This window comes from Poeciliopsis prolifica, unplaced genomic scaffold (genome assembly GCF_027474105.1).
Source record: "Poeciliopsis prolifica strain line A6 unplaced genomic scaffold, Auburn_PproV2 SCAFFOLD042, whole genome shotgun sequence".
NCBI lineage: Eukaryota > Metazoa > Chordata > Actinopteri > Cyprinodontiformes > Poeciliidae > Poeciliopsis > Poeciliopsis prolifica.
The window spans coordinates 5,184,664-5,211,941 of record NW_026562417.1 but is presented as its reverse complement, the minus strand read 5'-3'; the positions used below and the strand labels follow the sequence as shown (position 1 = coordinate 5,211,941).

Sequence of the window (27,278 nt, the reverse complement as noted above, 5' to 3'; positions counted from 1 at the left end):
GAGACAGGACAGAGAGCAGAACTGAATGAGACAGAGAGATGATTCGTTGAAGGGAAAATCTGAAAAGAAACTACTAATTCACTTTCCGGATCACTAGATGGCGACCATGCGAATTGAAAATGGTTACCAACGACACACGAAAAAGAAGTTTTCTTCCTGGTCTGCAGCAGCTGCTCGCACGTGAGTTGGAACGTTGTCCTGGAGATGTCAACAAACCCAGAAAGACTGAATGATGACTTGGATGAGGGGTTTGGGGCTTTCGTGGGGCTGCAGGGTGAGGCCCTGCAGTCCTCAGGGGTCCCTCAGGTCTATTGGAGGAGCCTCTATCACAAGATCACCAACGAGGTGAGCACTGAGCATACTCAGCACACGGAGCTTACCTGGATGAAGTGTCGCGTTAACGTGGGTTCTGCTGTCAATCCTATGGGGTTCGCCGTGTTCTCTTCCTCTCTGCAGGTCTACGATGCCGGGGAGGTGTTTGGAATAATGCAGGTCCAGCAGGAGGAAGATGGGGAGAGGAAAAAAGGCAATTCTGGAGTGGTGATTGAGTGTAAAGTGGTTGTTACTCGGGAAAGTGGGCTGGAAGTCTCCGATCCAACCAGGTGAAGACCGTAAAAACATAATATATCGCTTATTCAGGACACGAATGACTATCAGCTGAGTGAAGCTGACACTCCACCACGTGAAACATTCCAGCAAATAGCCTGAGTGGTTTGTGCTCCTTATGTGGCGATAACATTTTCATTTGTGCTGCTTTGGTTTCTGAGATATTAAAATATATTTTTTAAGGTCATCCATTAGCACTAATGACGGCACTAACCTGCACTAATGGAGCACTGAAAAAAGTAACCCACTTTGGTTTGTTTTGGAGGAAGATCGGGAGGGATGGTGACCTCTGGATGACTTAAAAACAATTTTAATATATCAGAAACCAAAGCAACACAAACAAAAATGACATAACCCTAACCAAAACTCAATTCACACCTTAGTTCTGAACCTAACCGCTGATTCACAAACATTTCCCCTTGTGGGGTCCAGGCTTTGAACAGTGGCTCCCCATCAGGAAAAATGGTCCCCACAAGGTATTAAATACATGGTACACACACACTTCTGTCGAATGACATGAAAAAAGGAAAAAGGATGTAAAGGAAACTGACAATATAACACTAGGGCTGCAGATAAGTATTTTAGGAATCGGACATTCAAATTACTAAAAACTCAACACATTCTGTAGATTTTTTATTAAACCACTTAAGCTTTTTTATATACAACACTAGATATATATTATGTTAGAAATAATTCAAAGAAATAAAACATGACCATCAGATTAATAGTCATCACATATTACTTAAGTGATAAAAAATTTTCACCATAATTGTAAATGCAATATGGATATGTATTGTCCGGTTTGGCTTAATTACTTGTCTTTTTTTGAGTTTGTATACTCTAGCTAATGATTAATCAATTACTAAATTAGTTGACTATTATTTCAATAACTGATTAATCTGATGGATAATTTCAGCTCGAGTTAACACATATTAAAACTTAACATGGTTACCTGGTAATGATGACAGTCGACTGTGTAATGCTATCATATTAACTGAAACAAGGTGTGCCTAATAAAGTAGTTCATGACTATGCATGAGGGAGAAAGACGAGCAGAGACGTCTCCAGATCTACAAGCTTGAACATTTTCACAGGTGGAGCTGCTGATGCCTGCTGCTGACACATAGTGATGCTTTAAACAACATGCTGCTGAAATCCCATCACAACCAGGGTTTCTGCGCTCCTCCTGCAGCATTTTTCTGGTGGACCATGCTTGGACGTACCGGGTGGAGCATGCCCGGCAGCAGCTGGAGCAGATTCCAGGACTGCTGCCCAGGATGGCCTCCCTCATGGGGGTGGACTTCCACAGTGAGGTCCCCCCTCCAGACATAGTGGAGCTGATATTGGAGCGCATGTGGAAATACAACCAAACCTACCAACTGTCCCAGGGGGCAAGTCTGAGAACGGCTTCGCACTGCAGCTCCCTCTCTGTCAGCATGTGTTTCAGATTTCTTCTCTGCTGTGTGTGTGCGTGTGCATGTGTGTGCAGTCAGCAGAAGAAAAAGTTCCCGTGTGGTACATCATGGATGAGTTTGGCTCCCAGGTGCAGCACTCGGACCATCCCAGCTGCTGCATGGTCCCCTTCTTCTACATGCAGGGTCAGCTGACCTACACTCTGCTCTGGCCTCTCCAAGATCTGAAAGAAGGTGGTAAGGACAAAACCTGATCCAAACACACTCCCTGATCCAAACACATACCCTGATCCAAACACACAGCCTGATCCAAACACACAGCCTGATCCAAACACACAGCCTGATCCAAACACACAGCCTGATCCAAACACACAGCCTGATCCAAACACACACCCTGATCAAAACACACACCCTGATCAAAACACACTCCCTGATCCAAACGCACAGCCTGATCCAAACGCACAGCCTGATCCAAAAACACACCCTGATCCAAACACACAACCTGATCCAAACACACACCCTGATCCAAACACACAACCTGATCCAAACGCACACCCTGATCCAAACACACAGCCTGATCCAAACACACACCCTGATCCAAACACACACCCTGATCCAAACGCACACCCTGATCCAAACACACACCCTGATCCAAACACACTCCCTGATCCAAACACACAGCCTGATCCAAACGCACAGCCTGATTCAAACGCACAGCCTGATCCAAACGCACAGCCTGATCCAAACACACACCCTGATCCAAACACACACCCTGATCCAAACGCACACCCTGATCCAAACACACACCCTGATCCAAACACACACCCTGATCCAAACACACAGCCTGATCCAAACGCACAGCCTTATCCAAACGCACAGCCTGATCCAAACACACACCCTGATCCAAACACACACCCTGATCCAAACACACACCCTGATCCAAACACACACCCTGATCCAAACACACTCCCTGATCCAAACGCACAGCCTGATCTAAACACACTCCCTGATCCAAACACACACCCTGATCCAAACACACACCCTGATCCAAATGCACAGCCTGATCCAAACGCACAGCCTGATCCAAACGCACAGCCTGATCCAAACGCACAGCCTGATCCAAACACACACCCTGATCAAACACACACCCTGATCCAAACGCACAGCCTGATCCAAACGCACAACCTGATCCAAACACACACCCTAATCCAAACGCACAGCCTGATCCAAACGCACAACCTGATCCAAACGCACAGCCTGATCCAAACGCACACCCTGATCCAAACACACACCCTAATCAAACACACACCCTGATCCAAACGCACAGCCTGATCCAAACGCACAGCCTGATCCAAACGCACAACCTGATCCAAACGCACAGCCTGATCCAAACGCACACCCTGATCAAACACACACCCTGATCCAAACACACTCCCTGATCCAAACACACAGCCTGATCCAAACACACACCCTGATCCAAACACACAGCCTGATCCAAACGCACAGCCTGATCCAAACACACACCCTGATCCAAACGCACAGCCTGATCCAAACACACACCCTGATCCAAACACACACCCTGATCCAAACGCACACCCTGATCCAAACACACACCCTGATCCAAACACACCCTGATCCAAACACACAGCCTGATCCAAACACACACCCTGATCCAAACACACAGCCTGATCCAAACGCACAGCCTGATCCAAACGCACAGCCTGATCCAAACGCACAGCCTGGTCCAAACACACAGCCAGATCTAAACACACAGCCTGATCCAAACTCACACCCTGATCCAAACACACACCCTAATCCAAACACACAGCCTGATCCAAACGCACAGCCTGATCCAAACTCACACCCTGATCCAAACACACAGCCTGATCCAAACACACACAGTGGTACCCTTTCTCGAATCTGCTGCTCTCCAGCCTATTAAAGTGACTTTGTCTTTAGACATAGTCTTGGAAAATAAAACTTTGATTAGTTTTCTGGGCAGAATGGGGTTAGGGTTAGATAAGTTAATTTAAGTTAGGTTTCTGAGCAGGTATTTTTCTTATGAAACTGATAAGGGAGATTTTCAGAGGAGATGTGTTTCTTCTCCTTTCCACTGAATCTCCTTTGAACTGGGTTTGATTTTGGGACAGAGGTACCAGATAACCAGAGAGGGAAAGACTGAGAGACACTCCATACAGGAGTGAGCTGGATGGAAGGCACCGTATTGAAGATATATAAGAATAATTGTATGCTTTAAGTTTCTTTTTTTCTCTCTCTAACTTGACCTCTGAGAATCACTGTTCATTTATTCTGACTTTTTCTGATCAAGTCAGTGTTTCATTATTGTTAATTATCAAAAGAATATTCCTCAACAAAACATTTTTATAGATTGATTCCATGACCTAGAAGGGCATTTCCTCTCCACACTATACCGTTGGACATCAGGAAGGAAGCATGCAGATATGTTTATGTTGGATCAGAAGGAGAAGCTTTGTTCTGCTTTGTTCTGCACAACTCTGATCTGGACAGTGAGTTCTGCTTCATCCCAACTGATGGCCAGAGACTCGGTGATTCCAGCAGCGCCCTCTGTGGTCATCTGGGATTAAAGAACTATAGTCACATAGATAACTAAATTAAAACAAAGTTAGTTTCTTTTAATTTGGTTCTCGGTAGCTTGTCTTTTCACAGAGACAGGATCTGATCCAAGACTTGAAACATGTGATGCTTAGGTACTTATAGTTGGAAAGTGTGGAAGTATAAAAAAATGCTGAGGAATTATATGTTTGAGGAGCCATTTAATGTTTTGATGTCTTTTCCTAACAGTTACTTTTTGTTTGATTTTGTTACTTAAAAATTACGTTTTTCAGATTTGTTTTAGCTAATAAAAATAGTTTTTTGATACAAGATTATGTAAACAAGCACCCCACTTTCACACTTGCACAGATGAATTAACCCGCGATTATGCATATGGGGAGACCAACCCATTGCTACGGAGATGCCGGTTGTTACCGTGGACACATGATGATCTGGAAGGAGTGAGCAGTGCCGTCACAGAACCACCAGATTCTTACTATGAGGTGAGGAAAATCACTTTGGACACTTAATCAAAGGACAAACTTTGATGACGGCTTCCGGATCATTTGACCCTGAGCTGTTTCAGCCTCGGTTGAACAACAACACAATAGAGTTCAGGTCTGGAGTATACAGTTACCACAAAAGTGAGAGAGGGAATATGTCATTTGTATTTATTCTTATGGATGTAATGATGGGCAGGAAGGCGTGGTGGAGCCGTGGTTAGTGCTCTGATGATGTCACTTACAGCAACACTTGTGGCCGTGGTTTAATGAACGCAAATAAACCCAGATTATTCTTTTTGCCTTAGAGGCAAGCAGCCACAAGTTCAAAGTAGTTCATATGGTAATTTAAAATGATGTTACATCTCATCCTTTGTGTGGGTGTTACCATGGCTGCCTCAAATAAACCCAGATATTTGAATTTGTCTTATCAAAATTTGTTGCTGACGCAAACATAATGAAAACAGTTAGTTGTAGCTCTGACTCCACCCCGCACCTCTGCCTATTGAGATTCACCTCTTTGTGGAGTTTTCTTTGAAATGTGACTCCAGATTATTCACAGATCTCTTTATTGAGCATATTTGAAATATTTGAAACGAAAGTACTGCTGGAAAACCAAAACACCTAGGTGCAATGCTACTTAATAACAAAAATGTTGTATTCATTAGTTTTGTTTTGTAACCAGGTTGTTGTGTATTGCAGACTTCTGCCCAGGTCCCTCTTGAAAATTAGATCCACATCTCAATGGGGTTTACCTGATTAAATAAAGGAAATACGTTTCCTTTATTTAAGGAAAAGCATTTTCCTTAAATAAGGAAAATACTTCCTTATTTAAGGAATGAGCATCACTCATTCCTGAGTGATGTTCATGACATATGCATGAGCATCACTCATGCAAATGTCATGATGCCTGTTAACCATGACAACATAAGGTTAACAGGAGCAAAAAGGCTAAGGTAGAGTACTGATACCAAACAGACTAGACAGAAATCAAAAGTAAAAAAACATACCGGTAACTGCAAACAGCCAAATGGATAAACAACAACAGAACTCTGAAAAAAACAAAAAAATGAGACTTGACAGGGAAACATGATAAGGCTAGAGAAGAGATACATGAGGCAACAGCTGAATCAAGATAAAAGAAACAAGTGAAGAGCATAAACTAAGAAAAGGCATAAGCTGCACAAAATATAAAAAATATTACAGCTGTAATATTGTTTCTTATTAGTTTTGTAGAATAAGGAAAGAGTAGAATAAGAAACAAAGTAAAGGTAGGATGCTGTGAGGTACGGAACAACAGTCAGGGAAACAAAAAGACTTGAACTAGCAGTAAAAAGTAAGAGCAAAAATACTGAGAAAACAGAACCAGGAGATGAAGACAGAAAAAGAATGTCTAGAGAAACAGATGAGCAAAGAACTAACTTAGACAAAATAACTAACTCAAATAAAACTTGATAATCTAGACACAAAACAAAATACAAACTCACATAATAAGAGTTAAACAAAGTCTTTGAATAATTATAGAGCTACACTATAAAAATAAAACTCTTAATACCCAGACATCTGGGGTTAAGATGTCTTAACCCTGAAGGGTTCCAGGTCAAGTCAAGTCAAAACTGAGTGACTTGAATCTGACTCGAGTCCACATCAGAACAATTCTGCATTTAAAATGTTTTGATCTTATGTAATATTTGACTTTTTAGTTTCCATTAGTCGTTAACCAGAATCATCTGAATAAATAGAAATAAAGAGTTCAGCTGCATCACTCTTTGAGCAATGAATCAGTTTTACTGTTTGAATTGAATTCTCATCGACTGAGACACTTCTGCAAATCAAACAACACATTTCCAGGTCTGTAAAGCCCTTTGGGTTTATATTTCCAGGCCATCGCACAAGAGAACAAGGAGCAGCTTCCTGTGGAAATCCAGCCTTCTACTGTTTCCAAAGACAAAATCCTCAAGTAAGTCTCATCTCAGTAATACACCCTGGAGGATGGAAGCTGGAAACCAGTTGGACTTCAGGAGGTCTGCCCTGATACCAAGGGTTCAGCCGCAGATCTTTTAAGTTGATCTGCTTTTCATTCCAGAGTCTTCACTCAAATGTCCCAAGTAAGAAACAACCTGACACATCCTCGCTTCATTCTGGTGGAGGAAGAGGACGAGGCTGACATCATTTGGAATTATGATCACATCAAAGACTACAGGTTGGCACCACACATCCTGGTCAGAGCTATGGAGGAGAAGAGAGTCATCATGTTCAATTTAAGCAAACAGAAAATGTTTGGAATATCGGATTGCAGGTTTAAAGGTAATATCAGTGAAGTAGAATATGTATTATTATCAGTTAGAAACTGTTGAAGTCAGATGCTGCTGCTGGGTAATTACATAGACCTTGAATCAAAAAAAGTTGGTTGTTTCATTCCAGTTCTGTTTATTTATTTAGCAACCTAATCAAAGAAATTGTTGTCAGAAGTCAAAAAGCCCATTCAATTATCATAATAATAATGTTGTTCACAGATGTGGAACGCTGCCTTTGGCTTCACATGGTGACTAAAAACATTTACAATCAGAATAAAAAGATCACAACAAACTCACAAACCAACAACAACAACTTCATAAGTGACTCTTGGTGACAGACCTTGTTGCCTTTGGTATAAATGAGTTTTTTGTTCCTACTGCCTTCCAGAGTGAAGCAAATTAAGTCACCCACAATTCAGTGGCCTTTAGTTTTGTTTGCCTTTGGTATAAATCGCCCAGCATTCAATGAGATTTTTATACACAGTATCTAAAATCTTTTTGTTGCATGAATTCATTTTCTTAATAAAAAACATATGCTATGTAACTTTTTTACGTCCAGACATATGGTCAATTTATGCAGTAAAGTTCAGTTTATTATTCAAACTGGTGAAGGTTTTCATCTATGGAAACCTAGAAAATTGCATTTTGCAGCAATCTTTCCTACTGAGCGTGTCTGTAGCGATAATGGAGAGCCTGGCTGAGTGTGAGCAGCTGTCTATTACGACCAACACACAAAACAATGGACCTCCTGTCCAGGGTACCTTCTGTGTCAAAGACAAAGTAAAGAGTTTATGGCAGTAGTTACCCCAGGCCTGGGGGGCCGGTGTCCTGCAGGTGTGTCTCTTCTTCAACAAACCTGAGTCAAATAATGAGGTCATTAGCAGGACTCTGGAGAACCTCACTGCACTGAGGAGGTGATTCAGTATTTAATTGAGGTGTGTGGGACCAGGAACACATGCAACAAGAGTTGCAGGACAGCAGCCATTGAGGGCCAGGATTGATCTAGACCCAGTTAAACACATGAGCTCTGAGCCAGTTACATGATCTATGCCATGAAGAGCATATCCAGTTACAGTGAGAGGCAGACATGACTCATTGTTGGGACAATTACTCATCAGCAGAAAATAACATTTTCAATTCAATTTTATTTCAAATATATAACAAACAAAAATAAACACAATTAACACCACACTCGATGCCCAAATGACACAGAGCAAAGCAAAAATGGAACAATGAAAAATAATCAAACCAAACTAGTTTAGCTTACATATTTGAAAAGGAGAGGGAAGAAGAACTTATTTAATTTCGCCCCCTCTGCAAAACATACTAATAACTTGCTTCTCTCTTCTTTATTTAGAATTATAATAACTTCAAGAGACTTAAACAATTATCTTAGCATCAGTTGGATATTTATCACAGATAAGTTGGATTTGGGTTTGAACAAACACACAGAACTTGTGTGTGTTTGTGTATGTGTGTGCATGCACGTGCAATATTTGTGTGTTTGGTAGGAAGCTGAGTCAAGAGCGGCCTCATGTCATGCTGAACCAGTTCCCCTGTGAGAGCATAGTGACGGTGAAGGACTGCCTGGCTGCTGTGGCCCGCAGGTTGAAAGGCGGTCCCACGCCTGACTGGCTTCCAGAGACCTTCAACCTCCAGACGGAGCTTCCACACTTCATCAAACATTATCAGCTGAGACGACTCAGGTTAAATTCTGTTTTTTACTCAGCAGTATCAGGGCTTTGTTTTCTCAATCAGCTTCACGTTTGAAAATCTTGAGGCGTCGTCACAACCTGCTTCTTAAACTTGTTGTCATACTGACTCAGATGGGAAGTTTGAAATACCTCTTTCTGGTTTTCAGGGGAGAAGACAACTACTGGATCTGTAAGCCGTGGAACTTGGCCCGGGGTCTGGACACACACATCACCAGTAATCTGGATTGCATCATCAGACAGAGAGAGAGCACACCAAAGGTACCACCACACTCGTCAGTCTAAGATGAAACCCAAACGTGAAAACCAGACTGTCTGAATTTAACTCCTTAACTCTCACCCTAAAAGCGTTTTGAGGGTGAGAATTAAGGGGTTAAATTCAGACATTCTAATTAGTCAATGAGGATATCATGTGTCATCATTACAGCTAAGGGGTTAATATCTGATCTAGAATTTTAATGGAAGACTATAAACCAGATGGGACTTTTACATCATTGGGCAGGTAACATCTCTGCAGTCCGCACACATCCTGGAGCCTCATCTATAAAGTGTCCAAAAAAATTTGAGGCACCATATTTTAAATACAAGTCGGCATGTATAAAAATAAACGTGATGTGAAAGTTTGCATAAATATGCACTAACTTTTTACCTGCCTTGAAAATATGCAGCAGCCATGCAAACCGTTTTTCTACACAATAACAAACTGCTAAAGTCCAAAATTCACCTTTATACACTGAAACCTTACTGTATTCAGAGTTATTTAACCCTTAAATGCACTGAAAAAGAAAATGCGGATTAGGGTTAGGGAAAATGCAGTTAACTCCAAGCAGTTGGGGTGGATGATTTTAAGGTGAACAAAGTGTAGATAGTCACACATACACAAATAGCAGTGCAAAAGTGCAAATCGTGGAAGGATTTTGCTCTGATGGAGAATATTCCAAAGGAAGGAATCAGAGGGAATTGGAGTTTTCATGTTCATAAGAACATGAAAACTTCATGTTCTTATGAACATGAAGTTATGAACATGAAGTTCAGGGTTCATGAACTCATGAACCCTGAAATGCAAATTTGATGTAAAATACATAATTATTATGATTCCTGCAAATTAGGATGTGTAAAGGAAAGGTGACTTGGCATGTGTGTGTGCATGGTTTTATACATCAGAGTTTCTTTGTGTGCTGCACTTTTTTAAATTTGTCTCTACACCAACTTTTAACCCTCCATACTCTGATATGTGAGGCCCCTGGTCACAGACTGGTTAGACTTTCAGCTTCAGGTCAGGGAGACCAGGAGATATTTTGATTGTCCAGAACAAAACATGACAACTGAAAACAGATACAATGGAAATAAAAACACAGACAAGCCAAATTGGATCATGATGTCTCTGTAAACAAAACTGCATCAAGCTCATTTTAATTCATCATGCTATTAATTGCTAAAAGCCTGACACAATTTTGTTGTTTCACTTTAAAACAAATTTTACTGAAGATGTTTTTACTGCATCCATTACTTATGAATGTGAACAGTTTCTATGATCTTTTGTTTCCTCGGGCATCAATATGATGTTACACAGAGGCTCACTTTCCCTGTCCTCTGGCTTCCAGGCTGAAATGTGTTTGTGTCTACAGAACTACTGGGCTTAGAGTGTCTGCGTGCGTGCATGTTCTCCTCAGGTGGTGTGTAAATACCTGCATGATCCAGTGCTGTTCAGCAGAGAAGAAGTAGGAATGGTAAAGTTTGACATTCGCTACATGCTGATGCTGCGCTCAGTGCAGCCACTGTGTCTCTACGTCTACGATGTCTTCTGGCTGCGCTTCGCCAACAAGTGAGGAATATTTTCCATCAAGATGGAGAAACTGAATGGATTCGCTTTCCTGCACACCTGGCAGCAGAATGAATTTTTGTTCTGTTGTTTAGGCCCTTCTCTTTGGATCATTTCGATGACTACCAGAAACACTTCACTGTTATGAACTACGCAGAAGGAGTGCAGCTTAAACAAGTACATGCTTTACTTTTGGAATCCTTCTCCAAAATGTTGACTGTTGGTTATTTCTAATTTTATGAAGATGGAATTTCATTTGCACAGCTCTTTTGTTTGTCACCTCAGTGGATTTGAATATCAAAATTTCAGCAACTGGATTCAGAAAGTGAAATTAATATTACTAAACGTATATAGATTCATTCCACATTTCATTTAGCATCTACTTACAGTGGTTTATCTGTTGTATTGATCAAAAATAGCTTTTGGGTTTTAGATAATCCCTAATCATTAATAGAAACACACGTTTCACTTTTTGAATTAATTTAATGAAAGAAATGATTTTTTTCACTGATCTTTTTGGTTTATTGAGATGCAGATCTGAATGAATTTCTGTCCTCTTTTGGAATCATTGCAGGTTCACTATGATGAGTTCATTCCCATGTTTGAACAACAGTACCCTCAGTATCCATGGAAAGACGTGGAAGTAAGTCAGAATACATGGACCAACTTATTTCCACTTTTTAGTGATAAAATATTTAGCTTCAATTAATTTGGTTTAATTAATGCAGCAAATATTTAGCGTGAGTACTTCCTGGGACACAGACAGTTTCACCTCAAGCAAATGTAACTCATATTACCTGTCTATGAATCTAAATGATGAAATTGGGAATATAGGCCTATTATTTTGTTGGGAAAATTCTGAAACTACCTGGATGACTTCTTTCAATATTTATTATTAGATAAAATTGTACTGTTGTGGGGGGGGGGACATTTTACAAGCATATCATATTTCTTTCACCTGATGTTAGCTTGAAAACATCATTCAGTTTTTCTTCTGCATATAGAGGGTTTAAAGATTAAGTTTCCTCTTAACCGCCGCACTGACTGTACAGAGTGACACAGAGAGGCTGAAGACTTCTGAATAACGAACTAAATGACACTAACGGGTTTCTGTAGAAAAGGTTTCTTTAGTTATGTAACAGTGATGGTGATGCAGCAAAGGATTGTGGGGAGTTGAATTGGTGAAATCAGTGATGTGGTATTTTTTTTTCTTATGGTTTCAAAAGTGTAGTGAATAATTAGGCATTTGCCAAACAGAAATATTTTATTGGATATTGATGTCAGCCCAAATTTTCAAATCAGTCCATCCCTAGTTTTTTGTTGTGTCATACCAATGAAAAAGATTTGTTTGAATTTACTCAAATAACTGCAACTGATTTAAACCTGAATTTGTTGGAACTTGGATTGTTTGGAAATGGACTCCAGCATGAAGGGGACAGACTTTTTTTTCCAGTAAAAAAAAGTCTGTCCCCTTTTCACCAAAAGGGGACAATAATTCATGCAAGTCAAAAATTATTGAAATACAGAAAATGACTTTATTGTCATTGCTCAAAGAAACATAAGTAAAACTGGCAATGAAATATCATTGCTTGGCCACCGGAGCACACACAGAAACACAAGTGTGCCTATAATTACATAATAAATAAATAGTAATGTGTTATAATGTGTCCCCTTTTCATTGAGTGAAAAGGGTACGTTTCCCTTTTCACTAGTCAGAAAGGAACACTGGGGTCAGTTTAGCACCTGCTTCAACATAGACATAAATGTGATTTTTACTGGCTTGTCACTTGTCTTGTGGTTAATAACACATCAAGGTTGTTGAAGATCTAAAGATCTCTTTTGCAAAGTGCAAGCAACTCAGCATCTTAGATCAAGCAGACATTATTGCTACTGTATTTCCCTTATAATCAAACAAATACATCAGGGCTCGCTCATGACTTTTCTAATGAAGACCTTGTTTCCATTTGCTTCTCTTTCAGGCAGGCTTGTTTAAAGCGTTCAAGGAATTCTTCCAAGCCGCTTCATCTCGGCCAGCACCGTATGGAATCTGTCCATATCCGTCATCCCGGGCCATCTATGCTGTGGATCTCATGTTGAAGTGGAGTCAAGGGCAAAATGGTAATCTTTAAAGCTCCAGTATCATCACTATCACTTTTTGTATGTTTCTGTATTTCCATTTGAATATCTTCTACTTCTATAAACAGTCCAAGAACAACAACAAGAAAAAAATACATCCAGCCTTTTTTGGGGGTAATATGGAAACTAGACTTAGATTTAGACTTACTTTATTGTCATTGCTTAAAGAAACATAAGTAAAATTGGCAATGAAATATCATCGCTTGGTCACCGGAGCACACACAGAAACACAAGTGTGCCTATAATTACATAATAAATAAATAGTAATGTGTTGCTAAATATATATAGCTTAATATTTTCAAGCAGTCAACAGGTAGTTTTAGTGATGGGATTGTTGAGCAGTCTGATGGCCAGTGGGAGACAGCTATTTCTGAGTCTGGCTGTTCTGCAGCGGATGCTACGGAATCTCCTGCCAGATGCCAAGTGGATGAATAGACCATGGAGGGGATGGGTGGAGTCAAAGAGGATCTGAATTGCTCTGGCTAAGCAGCATCTGTCTGCAATGTTATGGATAGGGGGGAGTGGAGACCCAATGATCCTCTCCACTGTCTTCACCACTCTTCGCAGAGACTTACGGTCTGAGGCCTTGCAGCTCCCAGACCAGCTGGAGATACTGCTGGTCAGCAGGCTCTCAATGGTTCCTCTATAGAAGGTGGAGAGGATGGAAGGTGGTAACCATGTTACAATTATTCATGATAATTGTAACATGGTTTTTGTAAATTTTGTGCTGGTTTGTGCAAATTATGATCAAAATAGAGGTGCAACGTTGTTATCAGTCCATACAAGTCAATAATTATTGAAATACAGAAAGTCCAATCTAGGGCTGAAACAATTCCTCGAATGATTCGAGTACCTCAATTATTAAAATTTCTTGAGGAAAATGTATCTGTTAATGTATGCTTGTCAGGTTTAACACCTATTAAACAAACACAGGAAAGACAAGAGCGTTAGATTCTTTTTCACTTGCGAGGAGAACAGATAGAGATGTCTTTTCAGTTACAATCTCCAACCACTCTGAAACCACATTTGTCTGCTCCTCTTTTTATTGTTTTCAGAATCCCTAATCACAAGGATGCTGTAGCTCTGAAGGGAGGGGAAAACAATTCATCACATAGCTACAGCGCTAAATGACATTTACTAACTAAGACACAAATTATCTTGCACTAGATAATCTTGTTCCAGGCACAAAGTTTAACAGAATATGTTGTGAATCTTCACAGTGACGGCTTTATAGCCATCTAGCAGCTCAACGAAGCAGATCTCCTGGTCAAGAGATAACCCTGCAGGAAACTGCTGTCTCTGCTTTCCGTCAGTGAGGCCTTCTGAGAAAGGAATCAGAGTAAATCAACAATATAGAAACATTCTTAATTCTATAATGAAACTGAACAATAAAAGCAAATAAGAAAGATAACATTATAAAGACACATGAGAATAACAAATATTTGATTAATAACATCACAATTTCTCCAACAATGCTTTATTAAGTGTTAGCAGCAATTTCAAGTTCGCTCTGGGAGGATTTTATTGATTCATGATAATGTCTGGGGTTTTATTGTTTTTCGGGGGACCAAAAAGCATCCTTAATGTAACTGGCACGATGTTTGGGGTACGGCAGCTTTTCTCCTCCTGGAGCTGCTGCTTGGTGACAGTTCAGAGCGAACGGTGGGGAAGAGCACTGCAGGTGTATTTACACAGGTGAGCAAATAGACTGAACAATGCGGAATGTTCATTTATGAAAGAGACTGGAGATGAATACATAAACGAAAAACTGGAGTATACACTTTTTTTTTAAAAAATATAGAAGCATATTTGAAACAGGCTGTTTCAAAAGCTTCTAGATTGTTGGTCATGCAGGTGTCACTGCATATTCTCCCAGTCACAGAGAACAAATCTTCATTTTATTTTTGCTTGCAATGTCCCTGCAATCTTGCCAAGGAAAGTTGTAGTTTGAGCAGGTCAGTTTAGGAAGGAGTCCTTTGAGACACACCAACAGAGCGGGACTTGCCTAAATACATGCTCTGATGGAAGGCTATGATCCTGCTGTTAGTCACAAATCTGCAAATAAATATATTATAAAATATTGTGTGTTATTCAGCACAAACATTTTTTGTCATTTAGCACAAGCCAACAATGAGCAATAGCCTCTTCTAGTCCCACCTTTCACTCTGTTACCCACAATATCTGTGCATTTACTGTCAAAAGTGATGATCTACATTGAGAACTGATCAAGTGAAATCTCAATATCTGAGAATGATTTTTTGTATTAAATGTAATGGACATGTTTTGTATAGACCACAAACATATCCCAGCTTGTTCCAGGGAACATAATAGTAGACCTTTAAAGTTATAGTTTGCATTGTACAATATAAAATAACAGTTATGATTAAGACTGTAATGTGATGCTTCTGCTTTAAAGGGTTTGTTCTTGATCCTGCTGCTCAGCAAAGTGGTGGAGGGATGACGATTGGACTAAGGCTGAATATTTTAGTAATCGAGTAATCTTTCGATTATTCTTACGATTATTTGAGTAGTCGTATTAAAAAATTTATAAAATAAAATCCTGGTAAATTTAACATAACAGCAGTGTTGGTATCAAATACCAACATCAGTCCAATTGTTCATATTTGAACTTACTTAACAAGTTTAAGAAATGAACCTGTAACAATGAAAGCTCACTTTCTAAGTTAACTTGAAGAAAAGTTCTACAAAAATCTGAAGGCAGGCTCACAAATACACAAATACGCTCACAAATAAGCAGGCCCAAATACGGATGGGCCTGCTTCTACCATCCGGACTTCTACAACCACATGTTCCAGACTCTGTTCCTGGATCAGCCTGAGAACTGTCCAGTTACTCAGATTGTGTGAACAAATAATAATTCCCTTCTCACCCACCGCGGGTGGTTCTTATCCTCTGAGCTCGGGTCCTCTACCAGAGGCCTGGGAGCTTGAGGGTCCTGCGCAGTATCTTGGCTGTGCCAAGGACTGCACATTTCTGGACTGAGATGTCTGATGTTGTTCCTGGGATCTGTTGTAGCCACTGCTCCAGTTTGGGGGTTTCTGCCCCGAGGGCCCCGATGACCACAGGCACCACTGTGGTCCTCACCTTCCAGGCCCTCTCCAGTTCAAGTGTATACTCCAGCTTTTCATTTATGTATTTATCTCCAGACAATTTAATAGATGAACTCTCACCTTGCCCAAACATTTATAGCTTTTCTGTTCATGTTAGCAATAAAATTTGGCTCCTTAGTTTGTCACAGAAAGTCATCTACCAGCTCTGTACCACCACGTTGCATTCCGCCACCCTTTTGTTGAGAACGGGAACTTGAAAATGCTGCTAACACTTAATAAAGCATAAATTAACAGATAAATTTTCCTCGAGGAATTTTAATTATCGAGGCATTCCAATCATTCGAGGAATTGTTTCAGCCCTAGATTGGCTTTTGTGTTGCTTTGACACTCTTCATTTTTATGTACTATTTTAATAACAGTATAACTGTTCTTCTTGGTTCAGGTGAGCGGATCATGCAACCTCAGATCCTGGAGTTGAACTTTAGCCCTGACTGTGCCCGGGCCTGCTTCTACCATCCGGACTTCTACAACCACATGTTCCAGACTCTGTTCCTGGATCAGCCTGAGAACTGTCCAGTTACTCAGATTGTGTGAACAAAGTTTCACCACAGAAGACTCTTTATGGTTTAGGCTTTTATCAGCTTTTTCAGTATTAAACAGTGTCAAATATGTTTCACTGCACCATATTTTGTCCAATCAGTTATAAGGCAAACGACCTGCTCAGAAAGTAAGAAGTAGTCCTTTGTTCAAATTACCAATACATTGGGGCGTCAAAACCTTCTTTAGGCCAACTATAGGGACATTTCTGATTTTCACATGACATCTTGTGTTCTAATTGATGAATTATTAATTACCCTTTCAATTTGGATTACGTAATTGGAGTGAGGTCAAACGACATCTAACTTCACAGGCCGTTCACTGTGCAGCAGGGTTTGTTTTTCCAAACGGAAATCTCTCAGCAACTAAGGAATCCTAAAAATCTGGCGAACTGAGAATGTTTTTGAGAAGATTAAGTGGTTTCTTTTGTCAGTGGTTTAACACATACTCCAGTTCAAGGACTGATGTGATACATGTAAACGTTCACATTCTTTAGCAGTACAGATCAGATTTCTATGGAAAATTGTATAGTTTGGTTCCAAGTTTTAATAGGAGGGAATGGATAATGCATCACAAATGGTGGATAACTGTAACAACTGACAAGTTGAATCTATTTACTGAAATTGTCTCTAGTACCATTATCCAAAAATCAAATGAAGTAAACTAATTGCATTAGATCCTGCCCCTGCAAAACACAATGGCAAAAAGATGCATAAGAATGCCAAACTGAGAACCTAATACATCATTCACATGGTACAGCACGGTCATGGCAGCATCATGATGTGGTATGATGGGGCTCTAGACTAACATTTTGTACTGGTGCAGCTAACTTTTTCTTCTTAGATTCACTAGCACAAAAGTTAGGTGCACCCAAATGTCTGACCATACTGCAATTTAATGAACTTTAGTTCATTAAAAAAAAAAAAAAAACTAAAATTAAGTTAATATTGACCTGTAAATGATTAATGGTTTTCTTAATCAAGAACCACTAATCTGATCAGAGTTGATTGGAAATTGGTTGGATGTAATGGAGGACAATCCTAGAAAAAACCTGTTTGAGGCTTAATAGGAGGGAATGGTTTGAGGCAAACGACCTCAAACCATTTGCTGTTTGCTACTAAAACATCAGTTTTAGTAATACGAGTGGATCCATTCGATCCTCTTAAATCATTTACTGTTTATCAATTTCATTTCCTTTTTTTTTTTTTTGCTTTGTTTTTCTTCCCACTCTTCTCTCATATTTAATACTTAAGTATTAAACATGACAGGAGATTCGCCTTTCAGCAGGTCAAACAACCTAACATACAGCCATTCTGTAAATCATGTTGGTGTCATGGTTCGAATAGGAAGTAAAAAATGGGTTACATTAAAGGATTGTCCTGTGTTCCTGTGTGGTTCAGTGTAATTTCAGACCTAATCCAAGTGATAAACTATTACAAGGCTTTAAAAAAAATTCCACAAATGCTGCACATGTCACTTAATGTGTGCAGCTTTCCAAAGAAGAATCAAAACTTTTGAATACAAATGCAAAATAAAACATTATTTCTACTTCATAATTGTAACCTTTGTTGTATATTATATAAATTAGAATAAAGTCAAAATTTGTAATTGAAGTTGTACTTGTACTGTGACAAAATTTAAAATTTCAAGGAATTTGAGCACTTTTGTGTATTGTTTGTGCATGCGTGTGTGTTTGGGGTGAGGGTGCTGAATTTGTTAGGAGTTTGCATTTTCTCAACATGGATTCCATTGAGGTTCTCTAATGGCCACAACCTCCACCTGTAACCCTGCACAAACAACCTGTAAGATTCATTAAATATGAGATGAGCTCATATTTAAAAACATATTTAATGAATCTCTGCTGTTTAAATATGTGAAGAGAGAGCTTATTGACTTGTAATTAGTTGTCTACACGTACTTTTATGGCATTCATTTAATTTCAGTTAGAAAATGACAAGAGTCTAGGTTTGGAGCCTAGACCATAAAACATTCGCTGCTCCATTGATAGCCACGCCTCCTCATAAAACCGCCAATCAGAGCTGACGCTGGGGTTGTAAAACCAATCGGTCAACGGTTAAAGTTTGCCCCTCTTCCCACTATAGTTTTAGGTTAATGTGTCAGCGTTGTGGGACGTCAGGAGAGCTCGTGCGGGTTGAAGGGAAGGAAAAGGAAGTGGAAGTCGCGTGACCTCAGTCTAAACACATGTTTGTGGATTTGCTCGGCGTGCATTTTGGAAAACCTTGCTCGAAGTTCATCGGCGGAAAAAACAGGAAGCAACTGTACGCCTTCAGTAGGAACCAGCAGAACCAGTAAGTGCTTTTGTGTTTTTTTTGTTCAGACCACCGACACATTTAGAGCAGTTCACGCAAATGAAGTTATCCTGCTGTACAGGAGTAAATTTTGTTTACTCTGTTAAGAAAACAGAATTACTTCTGTTTGTGTGTTTTTTTACTTCTGTTTACTTAGCAGAATTAATTCGGAAACAATTTCCATCACAGCATAAATCTGGCGATGTCTTCTTCATCAGCGTTACATCAGCGTTAGATATTTTGGGTTTTCTTGTTCTGCACTCATCTTCACAATGAACCACACTTCTTTTCTTAGATAACTGTGTTCTTTTATTGCAAACGTTCAGGTCGTAAAATTTATTCTGATTCTTTCTAGAACAGTGCTGCCTATACATAAGAATTCGCTCTCATTGCCCCCAGTGGACAACAACAGTACAACATGCACATAAACAGGATATAGAACTTAAAGCTGTACTTTTCAAAGTAAATTAGTAAACATGAACACATAACTCAAAGACAAGTTAAGATGAGAGCATATTCTAACAAGATATTAGAATTTCCATCTGCAAAAGTTTCTTACGTTAGGGAGCTCGCGTGCTCCTGTCTGTTCATCAGTGTTTACTCTGATGGTTCATCTGCTTCTAAAACCAACATGGTGCCCCATATCACAAAATTGGCCAGGGGAAGCATAAACTAAAACAAAATCAGAACAAAATGGCAGTCACAATACTCTTCCATAAATAAAACAATTATGCTAAGAGTGATATATGTTCCAAGGATGCTCAGGATTCTAAATTTGAAACTAAATGACTGTATTCTCCAAGCTTTTGAAAAATTTATTCTCCCTCGTGGTATAATATGAGGTGTACAGCTCCAGATGGTTGGTTATGTTGATCACCTCAATGACTGGTAAAGATTATAAGAAGGCTTTTTTTTTTCTTTTTTTTTTTTTTTTTTTACAGATAATACGGATCATATTCTAAATATATGCGTATTTTTTTCAAAATGTTCCAGCCTATTTGGGGCATTGGCATACTTGTGATCAATTGTGTTTTGAACCGGAGAAATCCACTTCCGGACCTCCATCTGAATTTTGTGCGTCATCTGGGTCACATGACTGAAACCCAGCAATTGAGGACCAGTGTAGATGATGTTAGGTCTTCTGTTCTCACCACCTGGGGTCAGTGGGTGAGAAAATCCCTGATCCAAAGGCACACTGATGTTGAAAGTACCAGGTTGTGGAGCTTCAGTATCGGCTTCTCCAGGATGGCGGTATTAAATGCTGAACTGAAGTCAACAAAAAGCAGAAGTGTCAGCATGCTGCAGGTGTCAAGGTTGTGTGTAGTGCAATAGAGACAGCATCCTCTGGGGACCAATTCCTCCTAAGCAAACTGGTGCCTGTTGTTAAACTGTTCCTCAATGCTAAGTTTTGCCAGCTGTATTTCTTTTTTCAGGTTTCTTCAGGCATTGGTGTAGGCTAACTTGTCAGATGACCTGTGGAAACTCAATAGTGGCTGTATTTCCAACTGCGTGGTATTAGAAATGCAGATGGCGTGATTGAATTGTCTCAGACCAGACATCACTACCAAGATTCAAGAGGGAATGAAATTTACAAAGGAAAATTATAAAATGGCAATCCACAGTGACTTATGTAAGTCACTGTGGACTTACACAACCTGTTTCACCAACCTGCAACAAAGCAGGTTGGTGTAAAATTATTTGCAATACGATCATTTAGTTTTTGTATAGTTAATGTGTTGGTCACACTGATTGTTACTAAATGAATTCTTGGTGATGGGACAGCTACTTAGTTTAGAGTGAGCCACTGTTGGACTAGATTGTAAAGACTCTTAAATGCAGGCAAGAAGCTAGGAATTTATAGATCTGTTCATTTAGGACTGTTTCTACATCTAATCTTTAATTGGTTGTGTCTTTTTATTTCTCCAGACAAGTCAAGTGCTTCCTAGAAATGTGGGTGTTCCTTCAGCCAAAAGATGATCCATGAGCCTCTGTGAAATTACAAGCTGCTATAACCAAGGAATGACATTTTGTCACTATGTACTGAAGATTACAGTGGCTCATTGGAATCAACTGGACTGGGCACAATCATAACAGAAAATCTCAGGAACCAAAGAACTACTGATTTCACTAAAGCCCAAAGGAAGCACTACATTCCTTGACTCGAACCATGGAGAGCCTTACTCTTTAAAATAAGGATCAGAGACAGAATTCCCATTTTACAACTTTGCAATTTGGATATCTCCCAAAGAAAACAGTCTCTACATGTATAGTGGACAAGAAGGGACAAACTAACAAATGGTCAACTGAATGGGCCTTCAGTCTTTGGTGTGCTTTAGTGACCCTAAGGAAGAAGTACTTGGAGGCTCAACAAAGGACCCCTTGAACAATTTAGGGATGGAGTCTTACCATTCAGACCAATATTAATTTCACACCGGTGTTTTATTTTTTTTCTAAGAAAAGTTCTGGAAGAGTCTCAAAGCTTCTATAAGAAAATGTTCTTGCATTCGTCTCTTCATTGTCAACCATCCATTGTAGGTGTCTTGACAGACAATATACTGACAAATGACCAAATATGTGAATGGATTGCGTCCACAGTTTCAGAATTTAGGTATGCAAGAGAACATGGTGGGTTCACCAACAGAACCTCTGAGCAACACGACTCTGAAACCAGTACATCACCTCCAACTTTGCCAGTCACCCTCCTCCAGGCCTCTACCTCTGATAAAGACGATGAGCACAAACAAAGTTCTAACCTGAGTGTTTCTCAGCTGGGTTCTGTCACAGTTGGTCAGTCACCTGAAGAAGACTGTTTGAGGACAACTACAAAATCAAGTTCTGAGAAGAAAGGTGAGCATGCTGGTGAACCACATGACAATTATGCATGTGACCTTTAACCTCCAGAGGTGACTTTGCAAGAAAGATTGCATTTTCCTGGGAATAGGCTAAAGTAAGGGTGCATCAATAAATAAGTCCCAATTTTCTTAATTTTAGGATATCAACCAATATTTTAATGTACAACCAATCTTGTCTACCTCTGAAAAGGCCTGAAAATCAGCCAGTGAGCCCCTATTGATCTGCTGTGAGAGATGGCAGACTGATGACCTGCCCACCAGGCCACGTCAGCACTGCCCGGTTAACATGTTTCAGCAACGTTTCAGACAAAACAAATCTGTATAAGCCATAATCAGAATTGGAAGATTAGGCTTTTTGATATTGATTGCTGAAAACACTGCAATTGGTGCTCTCTACTAAAAATTATTTTCTAAGTTAACAATAGAAAACATCTGACCCAAAATGTTATGAAGCTGTACAGTTTTTCCAACACATTTTTTTCTTTTTCCCAAAACATTACATAAACTTGAGCAGGTAAAACGGAAAAAAATCACAGTATTTTTTATGGGTGTAAAATAAACTGTGACCCCCAGAGTCTTTTCAACTAGCTGACTTTTGACCTTTGAAGCGGAAAATTTGGACACGACTGATCTAAATTATTTTATATTAAAACGTGCTTATGCCATTCTTCCTTTATACAATGAGCAAGTTAGAATTATGTGTCATATGACATCAGCTGGGATTTTTTTTTCTCCACATTTTAACCTGGAGAGATCTTCACTTTTTTTGGTGACGGTGTAATTTACAAGGAAAAGGTGTCACCAGTGGTAGGAGTGCACCAATTTTTCTGGCAGATAACCGAACTTTAAAACAACTGATCTGCCAATTCCGATTTTTTTTTTTTTTTTTTTTTTTTTTGGAATTATCACTAAAAGTATTAAAGTCGCCGAATTGGCAATAGTGGGGTGAGTATTGTTTATTGCAAATGTTCAGATATGACCTGGTGAGCAGGTCTGTCAGTCAAACCTCTCACAGGAGAGCAGTTGATTTTTAGATATTTAGGTTAGATAAGATCAGGAAAAAGATCGGCCGATCACCGTTTTCCCAAAATTAAGGAAATCAATGCAGATGAATGTGTGCACTCCTACTTTGCAGATATGGTTATGGAGTAATGATGGAAGTTAACATAGAAAATGACATAACTGCACAAATGTTTATTCATTGTTCTGGAAAATGTACAATTTATTCAAGAGTCAACTGACAGTTAGTGCATAGTGTGTAGGTAACATTTTTTATCTTTGATCTCTTACAGAAAATTCACTGATCCTGTCAGAAGTCTCCAGCACCCATGAAAAAAAAGATGAACAGCGTCCTGTCATTAACACTACCATTGATGCCTTTATCAGTGATGAACTGATAAAGGAGTCCAATCAAACAGTGGATAGCAATTCATCAGATAAAGACTCCATGTTTCGATTAGATGGCAGCAGGACTTTAGTTGACAAAGTTGGAGAAAGTGAAATTTGTCAGCAGCAAAAAGGGGATGAAGTTAAAGAGGGGAGAGTAGTAGCTGCCTTAAGGTCAAGTACTACCAAAGAAGAGTCCAGGAAAGGTAGTAAAGCTCAAACTGATAGAGCAAGCTCATCGGGTTCATGCCAACAGAACTCAACAAATGTATTGGAAAAAAGGTTCCAACAAACCAAATCTAACCATCAAGCACAAAGAAACACAGATGGAACACCAAATTTTGCTATTCCAACTGATCCCCAGTATGATGATATTTCAGATGTGGAAGAGCACTCATGGTTGACTGCCAGATTTCTGAGGGTAGAGGGATATGAAGATGTAAGTGAAGATGAAAATCAGGGCAGTGGAAAACGAACTGGGAAGATGGGCTCTACCCCACCTGTTGTGTCTGTGCCTTGCAGTAAAACATTAGAAAATGTGCAGCTTTACGATTCCCCCAATACACCCACACTTGATGAAATAACAGATATTCATTCTCCATATTCTGTTGAAACTGCTGAGTCAGAACATCACTTGTGTATTGAGAGAGATCATGGAGGGCAGACAAACCACTTCTTGTATGAGGAATTTAGCGACGAGTCTGATGAGGAGAGTGAGGTGGAGTTTGAAGTGGTACCTATAATGATGTCAGACTTTAACCCTGAACCGGTGGAAGAGGAGTCTGCCTCAGGAAAAGTGATGCAACATGTCGGTGTTCATGAAAACCAAGCACAACAGCATGGTGTAAATGCAAGACAAAGTTGTGCTCCAAAGCCAGTACCAGCATCTGCATTTTCCAAGATGGCCATCTTTGACACCCCAGATGATCAAGAACAAGCCTTTAGATGTGGTCAGGTTTCCTTTGTTGCACTCCCCTGTGGCAGCCCTGAGTCAACATCAGGACAAGGTGAGGACAGTTGTGCCACTGAGGACAGTTGTTCTTATTCATCTGGTCCTGAGTGCAACTATATGACTGTGTCCAAAGAGCTATATAAGAGCATATCATCTGCCCAAAGAAAGACTGGCCACTGTGTCCCCAAAAATGGGGAGGTTGTGCAAATGCCTCTAGATGATGGTGTAATTGACAACCTTGCTTTGGATTTGGAAGATAACCACTGCGAGTCAAAAATTAAGAAACAATCTCAAACTTCAGAGAACTTCAAACAAAATGATGAAAGTGTTGTGATTATTTTGTCTGACTCGGATGAAGAAGGTGGGGAAAATTACAATATGGCAAAGATGGCTTCAACGGCAACTTCAGTAGACTGTGGCAGAGGTTCTAGACAAGAGAGGAACACAGCAACTCCTGAAGTAGCAACATTGGACAAGAACCAAAAGAGCAGCAGGTCAAGAATGAGTTGGCAACAGTCTGACAGTGCAGATCTGACAAGAGAGGTTATCTCAACAGAAGCAGAGGACAGTGACGACTTCTCAAATGCAGATGTAAATGTTTTGGAAAGGAAAAAACTGAGAACAGCCTCTAGCCACCCCAGATGGCTATCAGAGGTAGACATCACTGAAAACGTCTGCATAATTGAGCGCATGATTGTTAAAGAATCAAAATCTGGTGAGCCGGCTACACTTGTGAGGGTACCCAGAGGCCCCAGCCAAGGTTCACGTGAATCCATGCCAATGGCAAAGTCTTCATTAACAGAGAGGGATGGGATCAGAGAGCAACCTGACAAACCTGCCTCCATCCCCACTAGAACTCATGTCGAAGCCCACAAGAACTCGCGTAGACGCATCATGCATGCTTCGCCGTCTCCCTCCTCTGACAACCCTTTAGCAATGGATCATCACTTCACTCTTGCAAGGTTTCCATCATCTTCAGCTCCTGTTGAGTCAATACAAGTCACCAGCCATGCAAGGAGAAAAGTGTTTAGAACCTGGAAAGATCAGCATGTCCCTCTGCGGAAAGAGAAAAAACACAAGAGGGAAAATGCCTTCAGACATCCTCGCTAGATGGTTCACCAGCAGCTCAGATGGCAGTAGTTTTTCCCAGGTTATGATGATCACTGAGAAAAATTCCATTAGGTCATTTATATTTTATTCATAATATTATTAAACGGTAAAATATGTATAAAGTATCACAATCTGGATGTTATGAATATATTTTGTCTTACTTCTAGTATTGCATCTCATTATCTTTTGGAACAAATGTAAATTTGAGATGTCAAGAGATGTTGATGTTTTATCAACCTCGTGTTGTACTGAACACTTGACTTAAATCCTGACTGCTCACCTACACTGAGTTTTGCTCTTTTCCTCAATTGCAGCTTTGACTTCAAACTTAAACTTCAAATGCCGTCAGAGCTGTATCACTGCTGTGTTTATATTTCACGACAGGGTAATCTGGCATGACGGTTTTATTTCTCTGTGATGCATTACTAGGTAAGGTTTATTTCATGTTTCTTCCGCATTTAAATACAGCAAAGTAACTGAAACCTGGACGAGAGTAAAGATTTTACTGAGAAATTAGGTCCTACTAAGCAGTGTGTCTGTGTACTAGACAATATTTGCACTTGCTACTTTTGTTTTTGATATATTAGGAGTGGTATGGAGAAAATTAACCTGTGGTTGGCTCAATCCCAAGTTATCCCCTTCCTCTGTTATGCAGTCATATATGAGGGTTCATATTTTCAACTTTTCTCAGCCTCTGAGTTCCTGTATTCGCTAAATGGTTCTGTCAAGGAGTCTTTGTTTGGAATTATTGCATTTATTAACTTTTTGAGGAGGTGTGGTTGACCCTTTTCCAATGTATAAGTGGACCTCATTGCTAAGTATGATGCTCATCAATTGACTGGATCTACTTGCTTAATGGGGCATTACTATCACCAACTGGTAGGGAATGTGGACCAGATATAAGCCCCTACTTCCTTGCAGGAGGAAAAAAAATGCTATTAAAATTAAACTCTTCAAAACAGAATATCGTGTGGTAGTTTTTGTGTTGAGTTTAATATACATGAATATGATTTAGTTTTGTGTTTTGGATCCTCATTAGCTGCAGTAGAACTACAGCTATTACTGGGGTCCGGTCTGTCGGACAAAAATAGCATACTTAAATATACTGCTCAAAAAAAATAAAGGTCTAGATCTGAATGAATTAAATAAATATTAAAATAATTTCCACCTGTTGTCTATTCCATTTGCACAACAGCAGGTGATATTGATTGTCAATCAGTGTTGCTTTGTAAGTGGACAGTTTGATTTACTTGGAGTTATATTGTGTTGTTTGAGTGTTCCCTTTATTATTTTGAGCAGTGTATATTTTAAATATACTGTATACTTTTATAAAGTACATTTTTAGTATGTTATCAAGTTTATATTTATTTGGATTATACTAAAAATGTAAAGTACATTTCTGAAAACATGCCTCAAATGTACTTTTTTTAAAAATTATTTACTTTTCTAAAATATACTGTAAATTCTAATTAAATTTTAAAATTATACTTTGGGTAATCATTTTAAAAATACACTTTGCATGTGTTTGTATAAATGTTTAAAAGTCTACATTTTAAAAATGTATTACACATACAAACAATACTTCTGAAGTATTTTTGGTAGTATTTTCAAATAAGTTCTGTGTATTGTCATGGGGAAAAAAAACTATTTCCAAGCACTTCAGGTAAAATTACTCAATCAGTGACAAATCTTGAATTGTGCACAACTCAGCGAGCTCATAAGACCATCAATAATCAAGCAGGTCTAACTGCAAAATTCTCCCAGGCAGGGACTACACGTAAGTTTCATACAAAGACAAGGCATCCAAAGCGTGGGAAACAGTCTGCTTCCCATGCAGCTTTGGGAAACAAACTTTCAACCTTGTGCATGTAACCCAAATAGCGTTACCTTGGTGGGACCAGTCAAGAATTTGGAATAAAGATGAAACAATACAAATGTAGCA

The 27,278-nt window shown here is 39.5% G+C and overlaps 2 protein-coding genes across 2 annotated transcripts; both read left to right on the top strand.

The window, feature by feature from the left end:
• Positions 1-114: 114 nt before the first annotated feature.
• On the top strand, positions 115-18,098 carry ttll12 (tubulin tyrosine ligase-like family, member 12). The gene is made up of 14 exons (XM_055055429.1): positions 115-345; positions 457-602; positions 1,799-1,997; positions 2,096-2,255; positions 4,962-5,095; positions 6,976-7,052; positions 7,179-7,295; positions 8,901-9,095; positions 9,251-9,362; positions 10,775-10,926; positions 11,019-11,100; positions 11,498-11,566; positions 12,903-13,041; positions 16,573-18,098. The coding sequence occupies exons 1-14, from the start codon at positions 205-207 to the stop codon at positions 16,722-16,724; spliced, it is 1,875 nt and encodes a 624-aa protein (XP_054911404.1). The 5' UTR covers positions 115-204; the 3' UTR covers positions 16,725-18,098.
• A 688-nt stretch (positions 18,099-18,786) lies between these two features.
• Positions 18,787-26,300, top strand: LOC129376231 (uncharacterized). The gene is made up of 3 exons (XM_055055776.1): positions 18,787-19,036; positions 20,963-21,883; positions 23,181-26,300. The coding sequence occupies exons 2-3, from the start codon at positions 21,529-21,531 to the stop codon at positions 25,334-25,336; spliced, it is 2,511 nt and encodes an 836-aa protein (XP_054911751.1). The 5' UTR covers positions 18,787-19,036; positions 20,963-21,528; the 3' UTR covers positions 25,337-26,300.
• The last annotated feature ends 978 nt before the right edge of the window (positions 26,301-27,278 follow it).